Source organism: Telopea speciosissima, chromosome 3, assembly GCF_018873765.1.
Source record: "Telopea speciosissima isolate NSW1024214 ecotype Mountain lineage chromosome 3, Tspe_v1, whole genome shotgun sequence".
NCBI lineage: Eukaryota > Viridiplantae > Streptophyta > Magnoliopsida > Proteales > Proteaceae > Telopea > Telopea speciosissima.
In genome coordinates this window covers 66,198,351-66,214,679 of record NC_057918.1, presented here as the reverse complement: position 1 = coordinate 66,214,679, position 16,329 = coordinate 66,198,351, and the positions used below count along the sequence as shown (strand labels likewise).

General features: G+C 37.2%; 1 protein-coding gene across 4 annotated transcripts; it reads left to right on the top strand.

Moving 5' to 3' along the window:
• The first annotated feature begins 8,385 nt into the window (after nucleotides 1–8,385).
• On the top strand, nucleotides 8,386–13,075 carry LOC122655753. 4 transcript variants are annotated; one of them, XM_043850069.1, is made up of 4 exons: nucleotides 8,645–8,697; nucleotides 9,913–10,177; nucleotides 10,223–11,772; nucleotides 12,769–13,075. In XM_043850069.1, the coding sequence occupies exons 1-4, from the start codon at nucleotides 8,680–8,682 to the stop codon at nucleotides 12,964–12,966; spliced, it is 2,031 nt and encodes a 676-aa protein (XP_043706004.1). In that variant the 5' UTR covers nucleotides 8,645–8,679; the 3' UTR covers nucleotides 12,967–13,075. The 4 variants fall into 4 exon arrangements, with proteins under 4 accessions (XP_043706006.1, XP_043706005.1, XP_043706004.1 ...); XM_043850071.1 differs by lacking the exon at nucleotides 8,645–8,697 and adding an exon at nucleotides 8,386–8,453 and having other exon boundaries at nucleotides 9,911–11,772; XM_043850070.1 differs by having other exon boundaries at nucleotides 8,634–8,706; nucleotides 9,911–11,772.
• Nucleotides 13,076–16,329: the final 3,254 nt, after the last annotated feature.

Below are 16,329 nucleotides of genomic sequence, written 5' to 3'. Positions count from 1 at the left end.
CAACTTTTTTATCATGCCTATCTAATCTGGTAGATCCACATCGAAGCAGTAGCCAAGGGGTCTCAGCTATATATGTGTAGGCACTAAGTAGGCATCAGGAAATCAATCAAGCTCGGTAGGGTCAGGCAATCTACCCTCCAAAATTCAGGATCCCGTGAGGGAGGTTCCATGAATCATAGTCAACTATGCAATCATCATTATTAGCACAAATCTGTTTTCATTTGGTAATAAGTTTGGTGGGTGGGAAGGGTTTTCTGTCCGGAGCATGGCCCCAATGCCAATGGGAGGACCGATGGAAATGTACATGAAAGCATTAATTAACGAGGGTAAGACCGATTTCTACCTTCCATGAGGGGCGGATAGTTATTTCGACCCATCATATGTCTGGGTGCAGGAGCTATGCTATCGGGGAGAGTCCTTTTGCCCATGCTTGTAGTACATGAGTAGATTGTCATACTTTCAAAATTTTAGACAATAATATATCATTCATTTTGTTTTTTTTATTTTTTTTTTTAAGGAGAAAAGTTCAATGCATGGGACGCATGGACCACGCCCAAACACATTGGGGGTAGAAATGATCGTCCTACCCCCATGAATGGTGGAACTTTTGCCTTTCACTGTGCCAATGCACGTGATCTCATTGGCTGTTGCACACGCGTAGCTCTTGCGTTCCCATGCAAAGAATGGTTCCCCTTTTTTTTAAATACGATTGAATTATAGAATACTAATATAATTCCTTCAATATCTATCAAAGAGCTTCTTTAATTTCCTTGTTATAATAAAATATTAGGAGAATGAGTGTTATCGGGCTGGGTAGCGTATTAGTAAGGGTGTCAAAATGAAACTGAAACGGATCGTTTACGATCTCACCGAATCGGGCCGTGAAAAAATGGTGTGATTTTGATTTCATATGTTCCATTCCCAGTTCGATTTAGAACAGAAAAACCGTCGATTTTGAACCAAACCGAAACTGAATAGAAATCCAATGGCAAGAACCCATAATTTTCTAATCCCTTTTCCTTTTAGGCTTTTACCCTCTAGTTTTTATTACTTTAGTAGTTAGTTACGTAGATTAGAAGATTTTATTACCACGGCTAAAAAATAGGAAATCCTAGATTAGAAGATTTTATTTTCTTCTCTCATTCTCATCTCTCAAGGCGGTTTCCAGTTGTAGAGTTGCAGTAGAGTCCCTTACAAATTACAATCAGTTTTTGTTTTTTCCAATCGGCTAGTTCCTCATCAGCCCTCATTTGCTCACTTCTCCCTTCGTCTTCTCTGTCTCATCTCTCACGGTGGTTTACAGCTTTAGAATTGCAAAGTGGCGGTGGAGTTCCATAAACAAAATTTATTTTTAAAAGGTAAAATCTATATCCTACTGTAATCATTGATGTGTTTCAATAGTTTATTGTTTTAGCTTGTTATGTTTCTGGTTTTGATAATTAATTTATGGAATTTAGATGATAGTGCTTGTTGTTTGTACCATTCTAGCCATAGACCTCTAGCTTCACCCACCAACAATGGATGAGATAACAAGTGACTACTGTTGAGCCATAGGCTACCTGTGCTTATTCATCTTACTGTTGCTATCTCGTGGTCTTTGGCCAGCCACTAGATTGCTTGTTCCCTCCCCCCCCCCCTTTGCTTTCTTACTGTTCAGATAGACTCAAGTGCTTATTCATCTTAGTTCTCATGGTTTTGGCCATGGCCGTCACTAGATTGCGATTTTTTTTTCATTTTTACTGTTCAATTAGACTTTATTCCCTTTTTGGGGTTTTGATTTCTTTATACTCTTTTTGTATTGTTTGTTTTGCTTGATTTTTGTGGTGTTGGAAACCTTATGGAATCATCTTTTGAACAAAATCAATATCTTTAATTTACTAGATTGGTGTTAGTTTGTGATCGGATTTTATATTAATTATATTTTGATTTGTTTAAGAAATGGGTTAATTGAAATAAAGGGTACAAAGATGAAAGGTTGTGTGTGTTAATCATTTATTAATGAAACAAAATAATTTCTCCCACATAACAAGAAAATGGATAACAAATTTGAATGTTATAAAGTTAAAACTTGATGTGAACGGGTATTAAAAATCGCATGTAAACCGGTTGTTAACCATATAACAAAAATCGAATAGAAACCGCTAAAACCATATCACACATAAAACGATTCTGATTTTAGGTGATTCTTACGCGGTGCGGTTTTGGTTTTTACCTTGCAAAATGTGTACCGAACTGAAACCACACCGTATAACCAAAACCGCACCGTTTGACACCCTTTATGTTAGTGTGTCCATGCATCTATATCTCTCCTCTCACAATAGAGGCAAATATGCCATTTTAGAGGAGGGGAGGAGAGAGATAGACACTGGGAGGAGGCATTAGTGTACGCTATGCATCCTGGTTGCATTCTTTCTCCCTAAAATATTGTTAAGGAAGAAGAATGTAGCCTGGTCAATTGGCCCCTACATCAGTACGGGGGCCAATGGGAGTGTGTGCAAGCATATCAACCAAGGGGATTTTTCATTTTGTAGGGGACGAGATGGTCATTTTAGAGGAGGCTGTGTCTGGGCCCAGGCTGCATGTGTCCAAGCAATGTTCTTTTTCCTAATATTATACATGGTTTTTGGTATAGGGTTCCCCAAAGGCCATGATGATAGTGTAGGGGGAATTTCCCACAACACAACATTCATGGTTCGAAAAACAATTTTGTCAACAATGAGCCCAGCCCACATGATTATGGAGGAGAGAGTATAAGTGCATGGTCCACATGGTCAGCGTGAGGATATTTTTCTTATGGATTTTTTTTATACAATATATTTTTGAGTTTGATCTACCAAATAATTTTTTTTGTAACTGTCAAAAGAGGAAAAGGGATCCATGCGAGTTGTCGTAATCTCTCTCTTCCCTTATACCAGCCCAGGTGGGCCCCTTATTAGCAAAGCCATTCCCCACCTACCCATTGGTGTGGTGTGAGAAATTCTTTCCACACCAAGCAGAGGGGGGGGGGTCGGATTCCTCTATTGCCGAGCTGCCCGTACTGTGCCCTACTGCATAGACACAGTAAGACATGCAATGACCACATTACCCCTGCCCGAGCACCTTGCCCAAATGGGGGTAAGGCGGTCATTTCATGCCCTACTATGTCTATGCAATAGGGAAGTTGGAGCAGTTCGACAGTGGAGGATCCGGATCCCACCACGGGGTAGGGAACCCTCTCCTAATTTTTTTTTTAAAATACCAATGATTTTAAGAATTTAGGTAATACATCATTTCATTTTCTTTTCTATTTTTTTTATTTATGTAAGATTGATTTTCGAAGGATATGAAAGTGCACATCTCTTAGGCCTTAATTGTATAATATTAAAACAATTTCTTTTGAACTATAAAAAAAAAAATCTATAATTCCCTTGTTATAATCAAGTATTGTATATGGATTTGTTATACAATATATGTATGACAAGGATCAGCCAGATAATTTCTTCTATAATTATAAAAAGAAAAGACATATTTGATTTCCAGTCGTTCATTGTTCATGCCAAAAATGCAACATGTTAGGATGATTAATTTCTAGTTGGTTTGTTTAGATGGAGAGTGCAATTCAATTGAGCTGAATCGGGTCTCATATTCGGGTCCTACTTTTCTTTCTTAAGGTGGTGGATTGGGAGTTAAAAAAATGCAAAAATAAGTGAATAATATAATAAAAAATAAACCAAACAGATTTTTCATTTATATTGCCAACCGTATAGTCTAAGTCTAAACTATCTAATGCTCTATCCCATCAGATGCTGTATCTTGGCGTGTATCTGCACCCAGGCACAATTGTATACAAAATGATTGGTGCAACCCCTAGGAAGGCGGAAAGGACCAAGGGTGTACCATTCATTTCTGTGTGCGAGTGTGCCTAGCTACAAGTACATGCCGAGGCGTTCCTTTTCCTTTTCTTTTGTTTTTTTTTTCTTTTTAACATTTATCTTTAAGATATTGTATGCAAGATTAATCTACATCCATCAAAATCTAAAGAAAATGCCTTCAGATCATGATTTCAAAACTCAAATTGAATCAGGTGAATCAGTCAATTCCAGTTGGAATCCGTTGGTCTCGATCTTAATTTCATCCAATTTCTGCATTTCTCAATTTGAATAGTACATAAATATACTTGGATCTTCATTTTTCCCCCTATTTTTCTTTTAGTAAGTAAATTAATAGCAACAATCAATGAAACTTGCCTCTTATAACAAAATCTACAAGTGATTTTTGAATACAAATTTTAAAAAATCAAGGAAAATCTTTGTTTTGTTTTTGTTTTTTATTTTGTTTGTTTTGCAAAATCCAATTTATAGGGTTTAGGTTGTTTCTGGTCAATTCTTTGCCAATTTCAATTCCAATGAAGTCGATGCCTCGATGGAGCCTACAACACCCAGGGATGTAAACGAATTGGATTCGGATCGGTTATGGATCGAATTCGGATTGGTTACGGATCGGATGTGATTGGAGCCGGATATTCCCTGGCCGAATACGGATACCTTTGAATGGATTCGGATGCGGATCGGATTTAGATTTTCGTTCATTTATTTACATCTCTGCCTTGTGTAACCCGAACCTTTCTCCCCCTAATGAATACAATTCACTCTCAATCCATATCTCTTGGATCATGATTCTCTTTTCATCATATTCTAGAACATGTTGAATCTTAAAAAACCCTCAAAATTATTATTTATTTAATTTTTTATTATTAAGTATTCAAAATTTTTTTTAGACGGATTTTTATTAGAATATTCGGATATTTTTTCGGATCTCTAAATGAATACGAATGTCCCTAAACGGATACAAATGCGGATTCCGATTCGGATTTCGATTATCCACTTACATCCCTAACCACCCCCACCGCCACACACCTCCACGCCCCCCAAAAAAAAAAAAAAAATTTCCTGAATGATTTACTTAGGAATGCATTACTTTAAGACTCTGTCACACAATAAGCCAAATGGACCAATATTTGTGAATTGGTTATGGTTAACATCTCATTTTCACATTGTCATATCAAGTTGAGACAAAATGGTTGAAAACAAATAAATAACCGAAAATACAAGAGAAAAATAGTGGTACAGTTGTACAGACCATGCCCTAGCCATGCAATTGTCGAAATAACTATAGCACATTTTCATATGAAACAATTAAGTGGACAATTAAGCGAGCCCAGTCCGTGACGGGTAGGATTGTCTGACCTAATTCCGAACCTTATTTCACAATATATTTTATAATACTGGAGACAATGTGTAATTCGTTTCTTTCTAGATTACAAAAAAAATTTAGGCGGACTACTTGTTAATAACCCATTGCTTCAATGTCCGGGCGAGTGTATACATGGGTCTTGGGCTATGGTATAGTTGTAACAAAATCTTGTTCTCAATTCCAACACGGTGATGGAAGTTGCTAGCCAGTGGTTGATGAAATGGAGTTGTCGGTTGTTCTCTTCTCACTTTCTTATCCTTGCATCCTTATAGTTCTGTTACTTCTGTATCCCTCTGTTGCCCTGTAGTCTTCTAGTATAATGTAATTCCTATTTGATGTCCAAAAATAATAATAATAAGGAACAATTATACGTCACCCCCTGATTTTCAAACGAAACTCAGATCACCCCTTGGTTTAGAGCCCAATATGACAAATTAGTCCCTATCGTTAGTTTTATATTTAAGTGATGAGGTCAGCCAATTAAATAAATTTAAATCCTTAAACTACCCTTGATCAATGTTGAAGATGAAGGAAGGGTAGTATTATAAATTTAATTCTAATGTTTTAATATAAGGGTAAAATAGTCATTCCACAACAGTAACTAACAGTAGACTAACCCTGTTACTGTAGAGGAGGTGATTTGAATTTTTTCAAAAAACCAGAAGATTATCTGAATTTCGTTTGAAAACCAAGAAATGACGTGTAATTTACCATAATAATAATAATTAAGCGGACCACATCCATGTGCAAAAAGAACCTTTTTCCTTAAAAAACAGATACAATCCATCCCGTGGTGAAGATGAGCAGAGGAAGACAAAGTCTTTGTCTTTGAACATGGGAAAGGTAAGAGAGGAGCGGCTAATGTTTGTCTCCACTCTCCATGGGTATTTCTTTTTAATAACTTAACAGTGGAGGTCATTTTCTTCCACAACTAGAACCAATAATTATGGGAGGAAAGAACAATCTTTTAAATCAATTTTAGGCATTTGGAGTTATCACTTTCATGTTCCCATGTTCTTCTCAACTTTGAATTGGAATCACATGATTTTTAAGTAATGGGAACAAAAAATTTGAGAATCATGACATAAAAGTGGGCCCTTTAGCCCACATGAAAACAGTAAAAATAAAAGAAAAAAAAATAAAACTAAAATAGATCATAAAAAAGATTGTCTTTTCTTTTCTTTTGTTTTTTTAAATAGTGGATGAGTTGGATTATTCAACCAACCTCATTGACTTTAGCAGATTAGACTTCTCAATCCTTGGAAGTTTGAATTGAAACCCCCTTCTAAGAAATGTTAGAATTGAATAAAAATTAGGTTTTACAAAATATGAAAATTTGAATTGAAACCACTTCCTTATTCCCTCTTCTAAAATAATGCCAAATTAAGTAAAGGAAATGGTTGTGTGGATGGCCCACCTAACTAAGCCTGATTAGATGTATTATTTTCATGCCTTGGTATAATGATTTGAGAACTAAAATAGGTGTCTTTCATTGAGAGAGACAAATTTTCTCATCGTGGGAGATTTGATCTCGTGATTGGACTCTGTCTATATCATTATAAGTTTTCATCTTAATAATATCAGGTCAAAAAACACTGTTTTCTTGATCTAATTAAACAAGATGGTAATGGTGAGGGAATTCCTTCTTTATTGAGGGTGAAAGAAAAATCTATCCAAAAAAATATTTATAGCTAATGACGTTGATCAATAAGACAATGCACAATCATATAATGGAAAAATCTTGTCACAACAAAGATTGGTGAAAAAGAAAATGTAGCTTTATATTTTTACCCTCATATAATCTGATAAGTCATATCATTTTCACCCTTTACTTTATAATCAATGCAAAAAAAAATCAATAACTAAGGAAAAGAAAACGCTACTGGGTCGCATGGCTTCTACACCCAGACAAAGGATGGTGTAAAATTATTCATTGACCCGTATTGAAATAAAAAATCCCATCCGTGTTGATGCTCTTATGTGCTCTCATTGGCCCCATGCTTCTACAAGGGGCTACACGACAAGCAGCGATCTCTTGCCTACACATGTGATTTTGTAATCGTGTGATGCCAATCAGACAGCCAGCACTTAGAATAAGTCTTTCTGTCCATCGATTCATATGGAGAATCCGGATTAGGATCATCTCCAGGGAGGTGAGCGTCCAGAGTGCTGCCAGGGGGCATCCAACGACTGAGCTGTGCCGCACACATCTCAACGCATGCCTAGGAATGTGTGCGACACAGCTCAATGGTTGGTAACACCCTAGGCGTACTGGGCTCCCTAGAGACGAGCTAAATTCTCCATAAGATTGTTGGCGATCCAATTATTTTAGGACAGGTAAACATGAAGCATCATCAATGAACCAATCCACAAAGGTTCGACCATTTTACTCTCTCTCTCTCTCTCTCTCTCTCTCTCTCATAGCAACAAATTCATGTGTACGACACAGGACTACAGGAGTAAAGAATCCCCAGATCACCCTATGGTGTACTTCACTCATGTCAATTTACCAGAATGCCTACCTGAAAGAGAAATATCGTCAACTGACTGAGCATTTACGATGCCCAAGATATCCTGTTGTTTCCTAGGAATTAAATGAGGTTAATTTCGTAATTACGACCCTATCTCGCCTGTTGCGTATTAACGAGTGAAGTAAATTGTCCATTAAATAATGTAACAGTACAACGGTATAATTGTCCAATGAATGTTTTATTAAAAATAAAAATAAAAAAATTTGCCGAATGAATGTTACTGAGACTCTCTCTCTCTCTCTCTCTGACAAGGTCTTTTTATTTTAAAAAGGGAAGGATAGGAAAGTGACGTGGTACAATTGCGTCGGGAGGTGGTGGTGGTGGACCGGTGGTGGTAGTGGCGGAGGTGGTGGCGAAGCCGCGGAGATGACGAGTGACGATTGTGCGAAACAGCTCATTCCCACAACAGTGTCCACTCGGAGTTTCAAAAATCTAATCATAAGGTGTTAGGGTTTGCGTCTGGAGATGCATAACAAGAGGGCCCCACGCGAACCCGCATCTTGGCTTCCTTTCGTTCTCTTTTTTCCTTCTTTTCTTGTCTGCTTTTTCCAAGTAAGAAGAGAAAGACAGAGAGAGAGGATTTGAAAACCGCTAGTTGTGGAGGTAAGAAGTTAGGGGAGCTGAGTTTCTGAAAACGTGGCTTGCGATCACCTTTCATCTCTTACGCGGTTACGAAACCACTTCTCTTCGGTTAGTCTCTCTCTCTCTAGTAATAGTGACTACTAGTTCCCGCTTCTGAAGTTGGATAAAAATGGGAATTTACTACTTATTAAATTGGTGTTATCTCTCCATTTGCTACCCTCTGTAACTGTTTTCTTCTTTGCTTCTCTCTCTCTCTCTCTCTGTTACTTACTTCTGGGGAGATAGGGAGATACACCTGATGGGTTTTTGTTTCGATTGAGTTGGAGTTAGTTTGATGGATCCGATTTTTCAGGTGAGAAAGGTTGAATTTTCTTGAGCTTATCTGGAGTGATTGTTGATGAATCACCAAAGTGAGCAGGGGGAGGTGTGCTAAAGAGAAAATAGAAAAGGTTTTCTTTTCCTATAAATAAAAAAATGTTTTCTTTTTCAAATTATCTTTTGAAGTTTTCCTAGAAGTAAAGGATATTATTGTATCATGTTGCTTTTTACTTTCTGATTCAATCATTTCTTCTTTAAATTTTATTTGTTTGTTCAAGGTAGAACTTCTGCTGCGGATTTGTGTGACTTTGTACGTTTTTTTGTTGTTTGATTGGTTCTTCTTTTCAGAGCTTTTGTGTTATTCGTTTGATTCCTATGCTGGCTTTAATTCTACCTCTGTGGTAAAAATGAACTGACAGAGGTGTTTCCGATCCAAGTTGGATTCAATATTGGGTTTTTAGATTGCTGCTATAGTTCTTAGATTGATTGATAAAAGATACTTTTTAAGTTTTCTTTAAATCTTTCTTTCGTCTGTTGCAAGTATAGAAGAAAGAAGAACATGAGGATCAGATGCTTGATTAGATTTCGTGAGTTTTCTCATTTATGAAGTCTTGAGGACACACACCCCCTCCTTTTTTTTTTTCTGGGGAGTATTATCTTTCATTTGATTTTTTCAGAGAAACAGGGGAAATCTTAAAGATGCTACCATAACTTGTCTGAGTTGTTTCACACCCGAAGCTTTAACTCCATTACATTTAATTGGAATTTGTTTTTGCCATGTCATAGGATCTAGTTGCTTACTATTTTCTTTTCCTACTTGATTTTTTCTCTTCTTGTTCTTTTGATGAACAGTGTCTGGAATGAATCACCACAACCAGTGGTTGTTATCTTTTGTGGAGTTACTAATGTCCTTTGGATAACCAAAGTGCTCTTTTCTAGTACCTATGTGACTCAATCAGAACAGATTGTGGAATGTCGTTATAATGATTACTTTTCCCTTATGAGCCATGGGAGGCTCTTGTATTTCTATTCAATAAGTTTAGCATCTATTCATTTTTTACTTGCTTGCCAGCATCAGAAATAAATAATCCAACTTTTATGGGGCTTATTTAGATTAAAATACATACTCTCTCTGGGTGGTTGTGTTTCTGTTTTTTTTTTGTTGAAATTTTTTCCGAGTCGGTTCTTATTACTGTAACATTTGATTAACCTCAGGATAGATCCTAACTTTTCATAATATTTCACAGAGGCATTGTGTTCTGATCAATCTAGCCAAAATTCTGGTATATCCAGACTGCCAATATGTGCCTTATTCAGTAAGAGTGCAAAGATGGAAGAGACGTTCGTCAATTCCACGAAAGATGATCAAGGGAATGAAGATTCACCTGTTAGATTGAGAAAGGATAGGGAATTGGTAGAAGACAATGGGTCAGAGTTTACTGAATCGAAATCCAAAGGGTCATTAGGAAGAGAAGAATCAAAGGAGTTAACATCAGATGTCAAGCAATCACGTATAGGTGGAATATGCATTCAGGAATCATTTTTTCAAAGTAAACATGTTACTGATGTTAAGAAACTGAAGTGTATGCATTTTGGAAGTCTCAATGAGAAACATCTCTTGCAGCATTACTTGGATTTGGTTAAAGTTAGACCATCTGACTCTTTAGCTATAGCCTATAGTCCATCCTCCCCGTGCAATATTGCTGTGAAGTTAAGGTCCTCAAAAATGGAGATTCTATTTGACCGCTTAAATCCAATTAAAAATAGAAGAAGAAATACATGTGATCTGAGTAGTTTTGTGATTGATGGCCCGTCAGCAGCTGGACAAGGGAATTTAGTTATCAGCCCTGTCAGACAGTTTATTGTAGGGGCAGTTGCAGGGAATGACAATGTGAGAAGGATCTTGAAGAGCCCATTAAGTTGTCATGTAGGGGCCCTAGATGGTGACAAAAAGTCAGAAAAAATGAGGTCAACTGATATTAAAGGAGAAAAATGCTCTAAGATCATGAGCTCTCCGGAAGGACTAATCACTAGTACATCACAGAAGCTAGAAAAAGAAGCTACTCTAGAAAAGCAGAGAAATGGACAGGAAAGGGTGCATAAAAGGCTTTTTTCTATTTCAAGTACCAACTCTAGTAGTTCTGATCAATCTTCCTTATCTGCTTGTGCCCCTGTTTCTCAGGGAATGCTTCATTGCAAGTGGAAAGGTGGAATCCCATATTTTGTGTTCTCTGTAGATGATCAGAGGGAGGTATATGCCGCCAACCTGTGGAAGGTAGAGTCACCAAATGATAAGGGTCTGGATTATATGTACTCTTTTCACTCACGAACAGATGGGCAAAAGAAACTGGGTACTTCTGATAATTTGCTGGATTTTGTTGGTAAAATGAAGGTATCAAGTTCTTTTATTCTATGTCCAAACAGTTCCAAACTCATGGAGACTGAATTTCTCTTGTTTGGTACTAATGAACACCATCCTAGTCAGATGCCAAGTTTGACTTCAACTGCTAAAAAGAATTGGAGGCTGTCAAAAAAGGTGGTGGATGCATTCAGGACAAGCCATCTATCCAAGTATAAATCTAGGCCCAAAGGTGTACCGAGCTCCATATATGAGGATCTCTCCGGGGAGCAATGTAAAGAAATGTTGGGTGAACCAAATGCACTGGATTCTACCCTCCTACAGAGTAATCTTTCACCGAATCTTGAGTTGGCTGCCATTGTTGTGAGAGAATATGTTCATGATACTTGTCAAGAGGCATCAGTTGGAGGCTGGGGCTTAAAATTTCTTGAGAAAGTTAGGGCAGAGCAATCTAGTGCTCCTGTAGAAGACTTTGATTCCCTGGAAAAGTGCCAAGAAAGTTCTCTTCGAAATAGAAATGATTGTTCTACTAGTATGGATGTTTTAATCCCAGCAGGATTTCATGGTGGTCAAAGAACCAGAAATGGTGGCCCCTCTAGTCTTACTGAGAGGTGGAGATCTGGACACTGTGACTGTGGTGGCTGGGACATTGGATGCCCTCTTACTGTACTCCACAACATGTCAAACAAAGAAGTTTTGCCGCAACCAGATGCACAAGGGGAATGCAAATCATTTGATCTATTCATTCAGGTATGCCAATCTTGTATTCTAATATGATCCTTAACCTGTAAGCATGGACATGTGAATGCTTTCTGTAACAGCTTCAAGAAATGACGATTGATATAAATCTTCATTTATTTAATGTCCTTACAATTTCTGAACTTTCTGACTTCTTCCATATGACAAATCACTTGAGGTTTTTGCAGATCCCTTTCCTCACTGCATGCTTCAAATATTGCAATATGCACTAATGAAATCCCAATATTTCCTTGCTTAATTGTATCAAAGCTGGTTTTATTTTAGAAAAATAAATGAGCTCTTGAGTTTCATCAAATCAATAGTTTGCTCCCTTTGGAACTCAGATGAGTAGTACTTACAGTGATTCCCATTTTAGTTGAATGAATAAAATGACAGCACTAGCACTAGTGTATAACATGGGTCTTACTACTATTTTTTGCTCATGTGTTTAGGACTTCCGGAATGTTTTTCTTTTTTCTTTCTCAACTAATCTTTTTCCCAACTGAGTGGATCCTGTTTCACAATTCCATGCTGTTGAAAGCCATGTTTGTGGTTGAGCTAAATCTGTTCATATACTTTCTTACCACTTCTTCCCAAGTAATTTCCAGGCTACCCCCGTTGGTCTTTGTTTCTCTAATATTGCATCATATCACTCCATACTGGTACACTCAAAGGCCTCCGTTGCGGATGTGCACATGCCACAGAAACATTTCTCCTTTAACTTATATTCTACTAGAGCTGTTCCTAAGTCATCTTGAGTTTCATTTCTTATTTGTAATTTGTAGTTTTTCCACTCATTCCATGTTTGTGTAATGGTTTTTGCCCTCACTTAATGAAGTTGCAAGTATCCTCAGTGCTTTTGAAGTAGCAGTTCAATTATGAATGTGTGGAAGCAAGATCTTGACCTTTTGAGATGACAATGGATTTCCAATTCTCTTTGATGTAATATCCATTAAGTTTAATGCACCCAAACATGGTTATAACCCTGGACAGATTTCTATGTTGCAGGAAACAAAGCAAGGAGAGCCCATCCTGAGAATGGTGAATATCCAGGACGGTCTTTATTTTATTCATTTCCAATCAACTCTGACAGCTCTACAAACTTTCTCTATAGGTGTGGCTATTATTCATACTCAGAGTTCCACTCTTTGTCCAAAACATGTAACAAAGTTGAAGCAGGAGGAATCAATGATAACAATTCTGTAGTATTCTAATTGAATTATAGTAGTTATATAGTTGTAAATTGTCATTGTAGTATCGCCCATTGAGAAATGAAAATTTTATACATGAATTAAGATGTTTACTGTTTCTTTTAGAGAGGGTTCTTAGGTGGGCACCTGGTTTGCTTTAAGTTTTTGAGTGCTTCCTTGGCTGAGCACTCTATTTGAGCCAAGTAGAACCTCTGGTCTTCTAGTTTCCCTTTCTAGACAAGCTCTATGGCTTATGTGAAGAGGTTGCCATGGTCAACATATGGGGCCTTTTTGGGCTGCTAAAATGCTAAATTAGGAGTATCATGGTCAACCACTTGGGTTTTCTTGTTTCTTTCCTATTTCGTGTTATGCAAAATTTAAATTGACCTTTGCAACAGTAGGTGAGGCAAAATATGACGGCTGTGTTTGGTTGCAAGGGGAATAAGAGGGAAGTGAAAATTTTCATACCTAAAAAAGAAATTTTGTAATAATTACACCATGTGATTGTATAAACTACTAAAATTTCATACCATATTTAGTAATGATACATTTTACATGTAATTTTTATTTTACTTTTTAAACCAAAGGGAATTTTTTATTATTATTTTTTTGTGAGATTAAATCAAAGGGAATTGGATGCAAATTAAAGTGAAATTTAATAATCAAATATGGAATGATTTGGAGTAAGTAATATAGTCACATGGAGTAATGATTACAAAAGTTTCCTATTTAAGTTCAAAAATTTCACTTTCCTTCTCTTTAATTTCCCATGTAACCAAATGGAGCCGACTAGCAAGTGTAATTGGGAAAATCTAACTGTGAAGGCGCCCATAAATAGCCCACAAAGTTTGTCACCGTCCTCACAAGTGCACCTTAGAGCCTCTTCTAAACAAAACATGTGATAGTAGAGCACTAACACATATAACCCATATGATTCTTTTCTTCACAACCGATGTGGGACTAAACTCCCACATCAATTGTTTGAAAATTTCAACAGTCCGAAGATGAAAAGTGATGGTGCAGTCAACTTGTGCGATGATGTTTGGTGACATTCCGATGATGAAAAGTGATGGTGCAGTGGCAATGCAGTTAGAAGTGTCAAACAGTGATATGGCAATGTTGAGTAATTCTTATATATGTTGAATGGTTCAAATGGTTTAATATAATATTTTGGTTCATTGAGTAACCCAATTAATTCTGGTTTGATGCCTTGTGGTTCATTTTTTAACCAATTCTGGATTATTTGGTTCAGCTATGGTTCAGTCAACTATATGAGGAGACAGCAAATTGCTCTAGGAGTTCAATTCAAGATCTAAGGAGTTCTTTATACGAAGTTGCAGTCCACTGATATGGATGTTGACCCAGCCTCTTGGATTTAAAAATGCATTTCAGTAGATGTATTGAGTTTGAAGAAGGTCTTGCAAGGTGTTTCCCAAGGATAAAGAACTCGGTGCCAACCTAGATTTCGACCAGCCAAAAACCAAAATTTGGTCCAAACTTGGTATTTTATTTCAGTCAACTCAAGTTGGTGGTTTTGAAGCCTAAAAATGCTTTTTTTTCTCAGGTTTTTTCGATATACAACCTATTTTTGACATTCTAAACACAGTACATTAAATATATTCACAAAAAAAAATAAAAAAATGGTACTTGTGGTTTTCACTCAAGTTTACTAGTGTATGCTAAATGATCATGTACAGTGTCCAGTGTTGTACACTAACTTTATTATAAATACTAAGTTCACATATAGTTAAACTACTAGAAAACTAAATAATTCATTTTAACCATCAAAACATAAAGGGAAAATATCATCCCCCTCCTCTCTAAGTTTGTCTAATATCAATCCAGTACCCAAGTTTTGAAAAATATCTACCCCCTCCCCTACTTTATAAAGATTATATCAACCGTACCCTAACAGTTAAAAAACCCCATTTAGTGATGACGTGGCATATCCAATTTTTCTAAAACCCTAGATTACCCTTCTTCTTCTTTTGCTCCTCGCTCTCAATTGACCGAGACTCTCCCATCACCCATCCGTCATGACCACTACCCCCTCTGCGAATCCCATATGCATTATGAGGTTCTCCATCCGAAGAACCATCATCTCCACCTTGGTTGGAAGAAGAAAATCTAACCCAAGTCTCATTACCAGTACCCCCATCACGACTATGGAAACCCTCTGCTTCGTCCTCGTTTGACATCAAGAGAAAATTGTCCTAACCCACTAGAGCTATCTATCTACTCACAACCAAAACTCATGAAATCCATCAACAAGAACCCAATTCATCCAATATCCTAATCAACACACAAGCCATTGCTTCCGAACCGCCAACTGGAACGAGGGAATCAAATGCCTCTCCCCCAATAAGAGTGAGAAATGGCAAACTAAAGGGGAGGGCTAGAACAAAATCTGGTTAAAGAACCAAATTACACAGAAAGGGGGAATTGCCCCTATTAGAATGGAATGGAAGGGATCGTGAGATAGAAGGGAATGTTCGTTTAAAGGCCAATCTAAAAAAGGCTAGGATGGTAGATAGAAGGAAGAAGAGGAACCCAGGTCACAAACTAAGTTAGGAAAAGGAAAAATGGAAACCTACCAGAGAAGCTACAAATGAAGAAGGTGTATTGGGAGAGAGAAAGCATACCAGAGAATCTACAACTGACCGTTGCAGAGAAGGCAATGAAATCGAAAAGGGGTCGTCACGATCATTTAAGAGTAGGATTTTTTGTGGGTAGAAGGAATTAGATGGAACTTTTCTGTTAGTAAAATAACAACTTTCTTCATTTAATGTTCTATGTTTGATTTGATTTGATTTCTAGGGTGGAGCAGGGACTCTGGTTCATGAATCATGAGGCAGCCTCATCGAAAATTCCTTTTGGTGTTGAACTGGTAAGTGAATCGTGATTCATGAATTAAAACCCTTCTTTCCCATGAATCATGAATAAAAAGCCCTCTTTCCCATGGACTCTGGTTCATGAATCATTAATTAAAACCCCTCTTTCCCATTAACCAATTAACCCAGTGAAATTTAAAAACCAAGAAAGGTTTGAAACCTTGATTAAACCTTAGAATTTTTTCCCCCAAGAAAAGAAGAGTTGATTACACAGATTACCCAAAAGGAAATGAATCGTTAAGGACTGATTGTACATGGATGGAGTTGCAATGAAACCAAAACTCTTAAAAAGATTGCAGTGCATAGATATGCTGATGATGGAGTTTCATCCCCACTCTTGCATTCCTGTCCAAATAATGAACTTTCCCAATGGGAAAGAGGGGTTTCAAAATCAATCCCGTAGAGCTTTTTAACGCAGAAGGAGAGAGGGAGAAAGGGGTTTCTCTGTTTCTAACATTTTTCTGCAAGTTGTTGTTTATCCAGAGATG

Bases quoted from the DNA above. Each gene is read 5' to 3' on its own strand.
- LOC122655753 (XM_043850068.1), top strand. The intron at 11,773-12,768 runs GTATGCCAATCT...TCTATGTTGCAG, and splicing joins CATTTGATCTATTCATTCAG to GAAACAAAGCAAGGAGAGCC.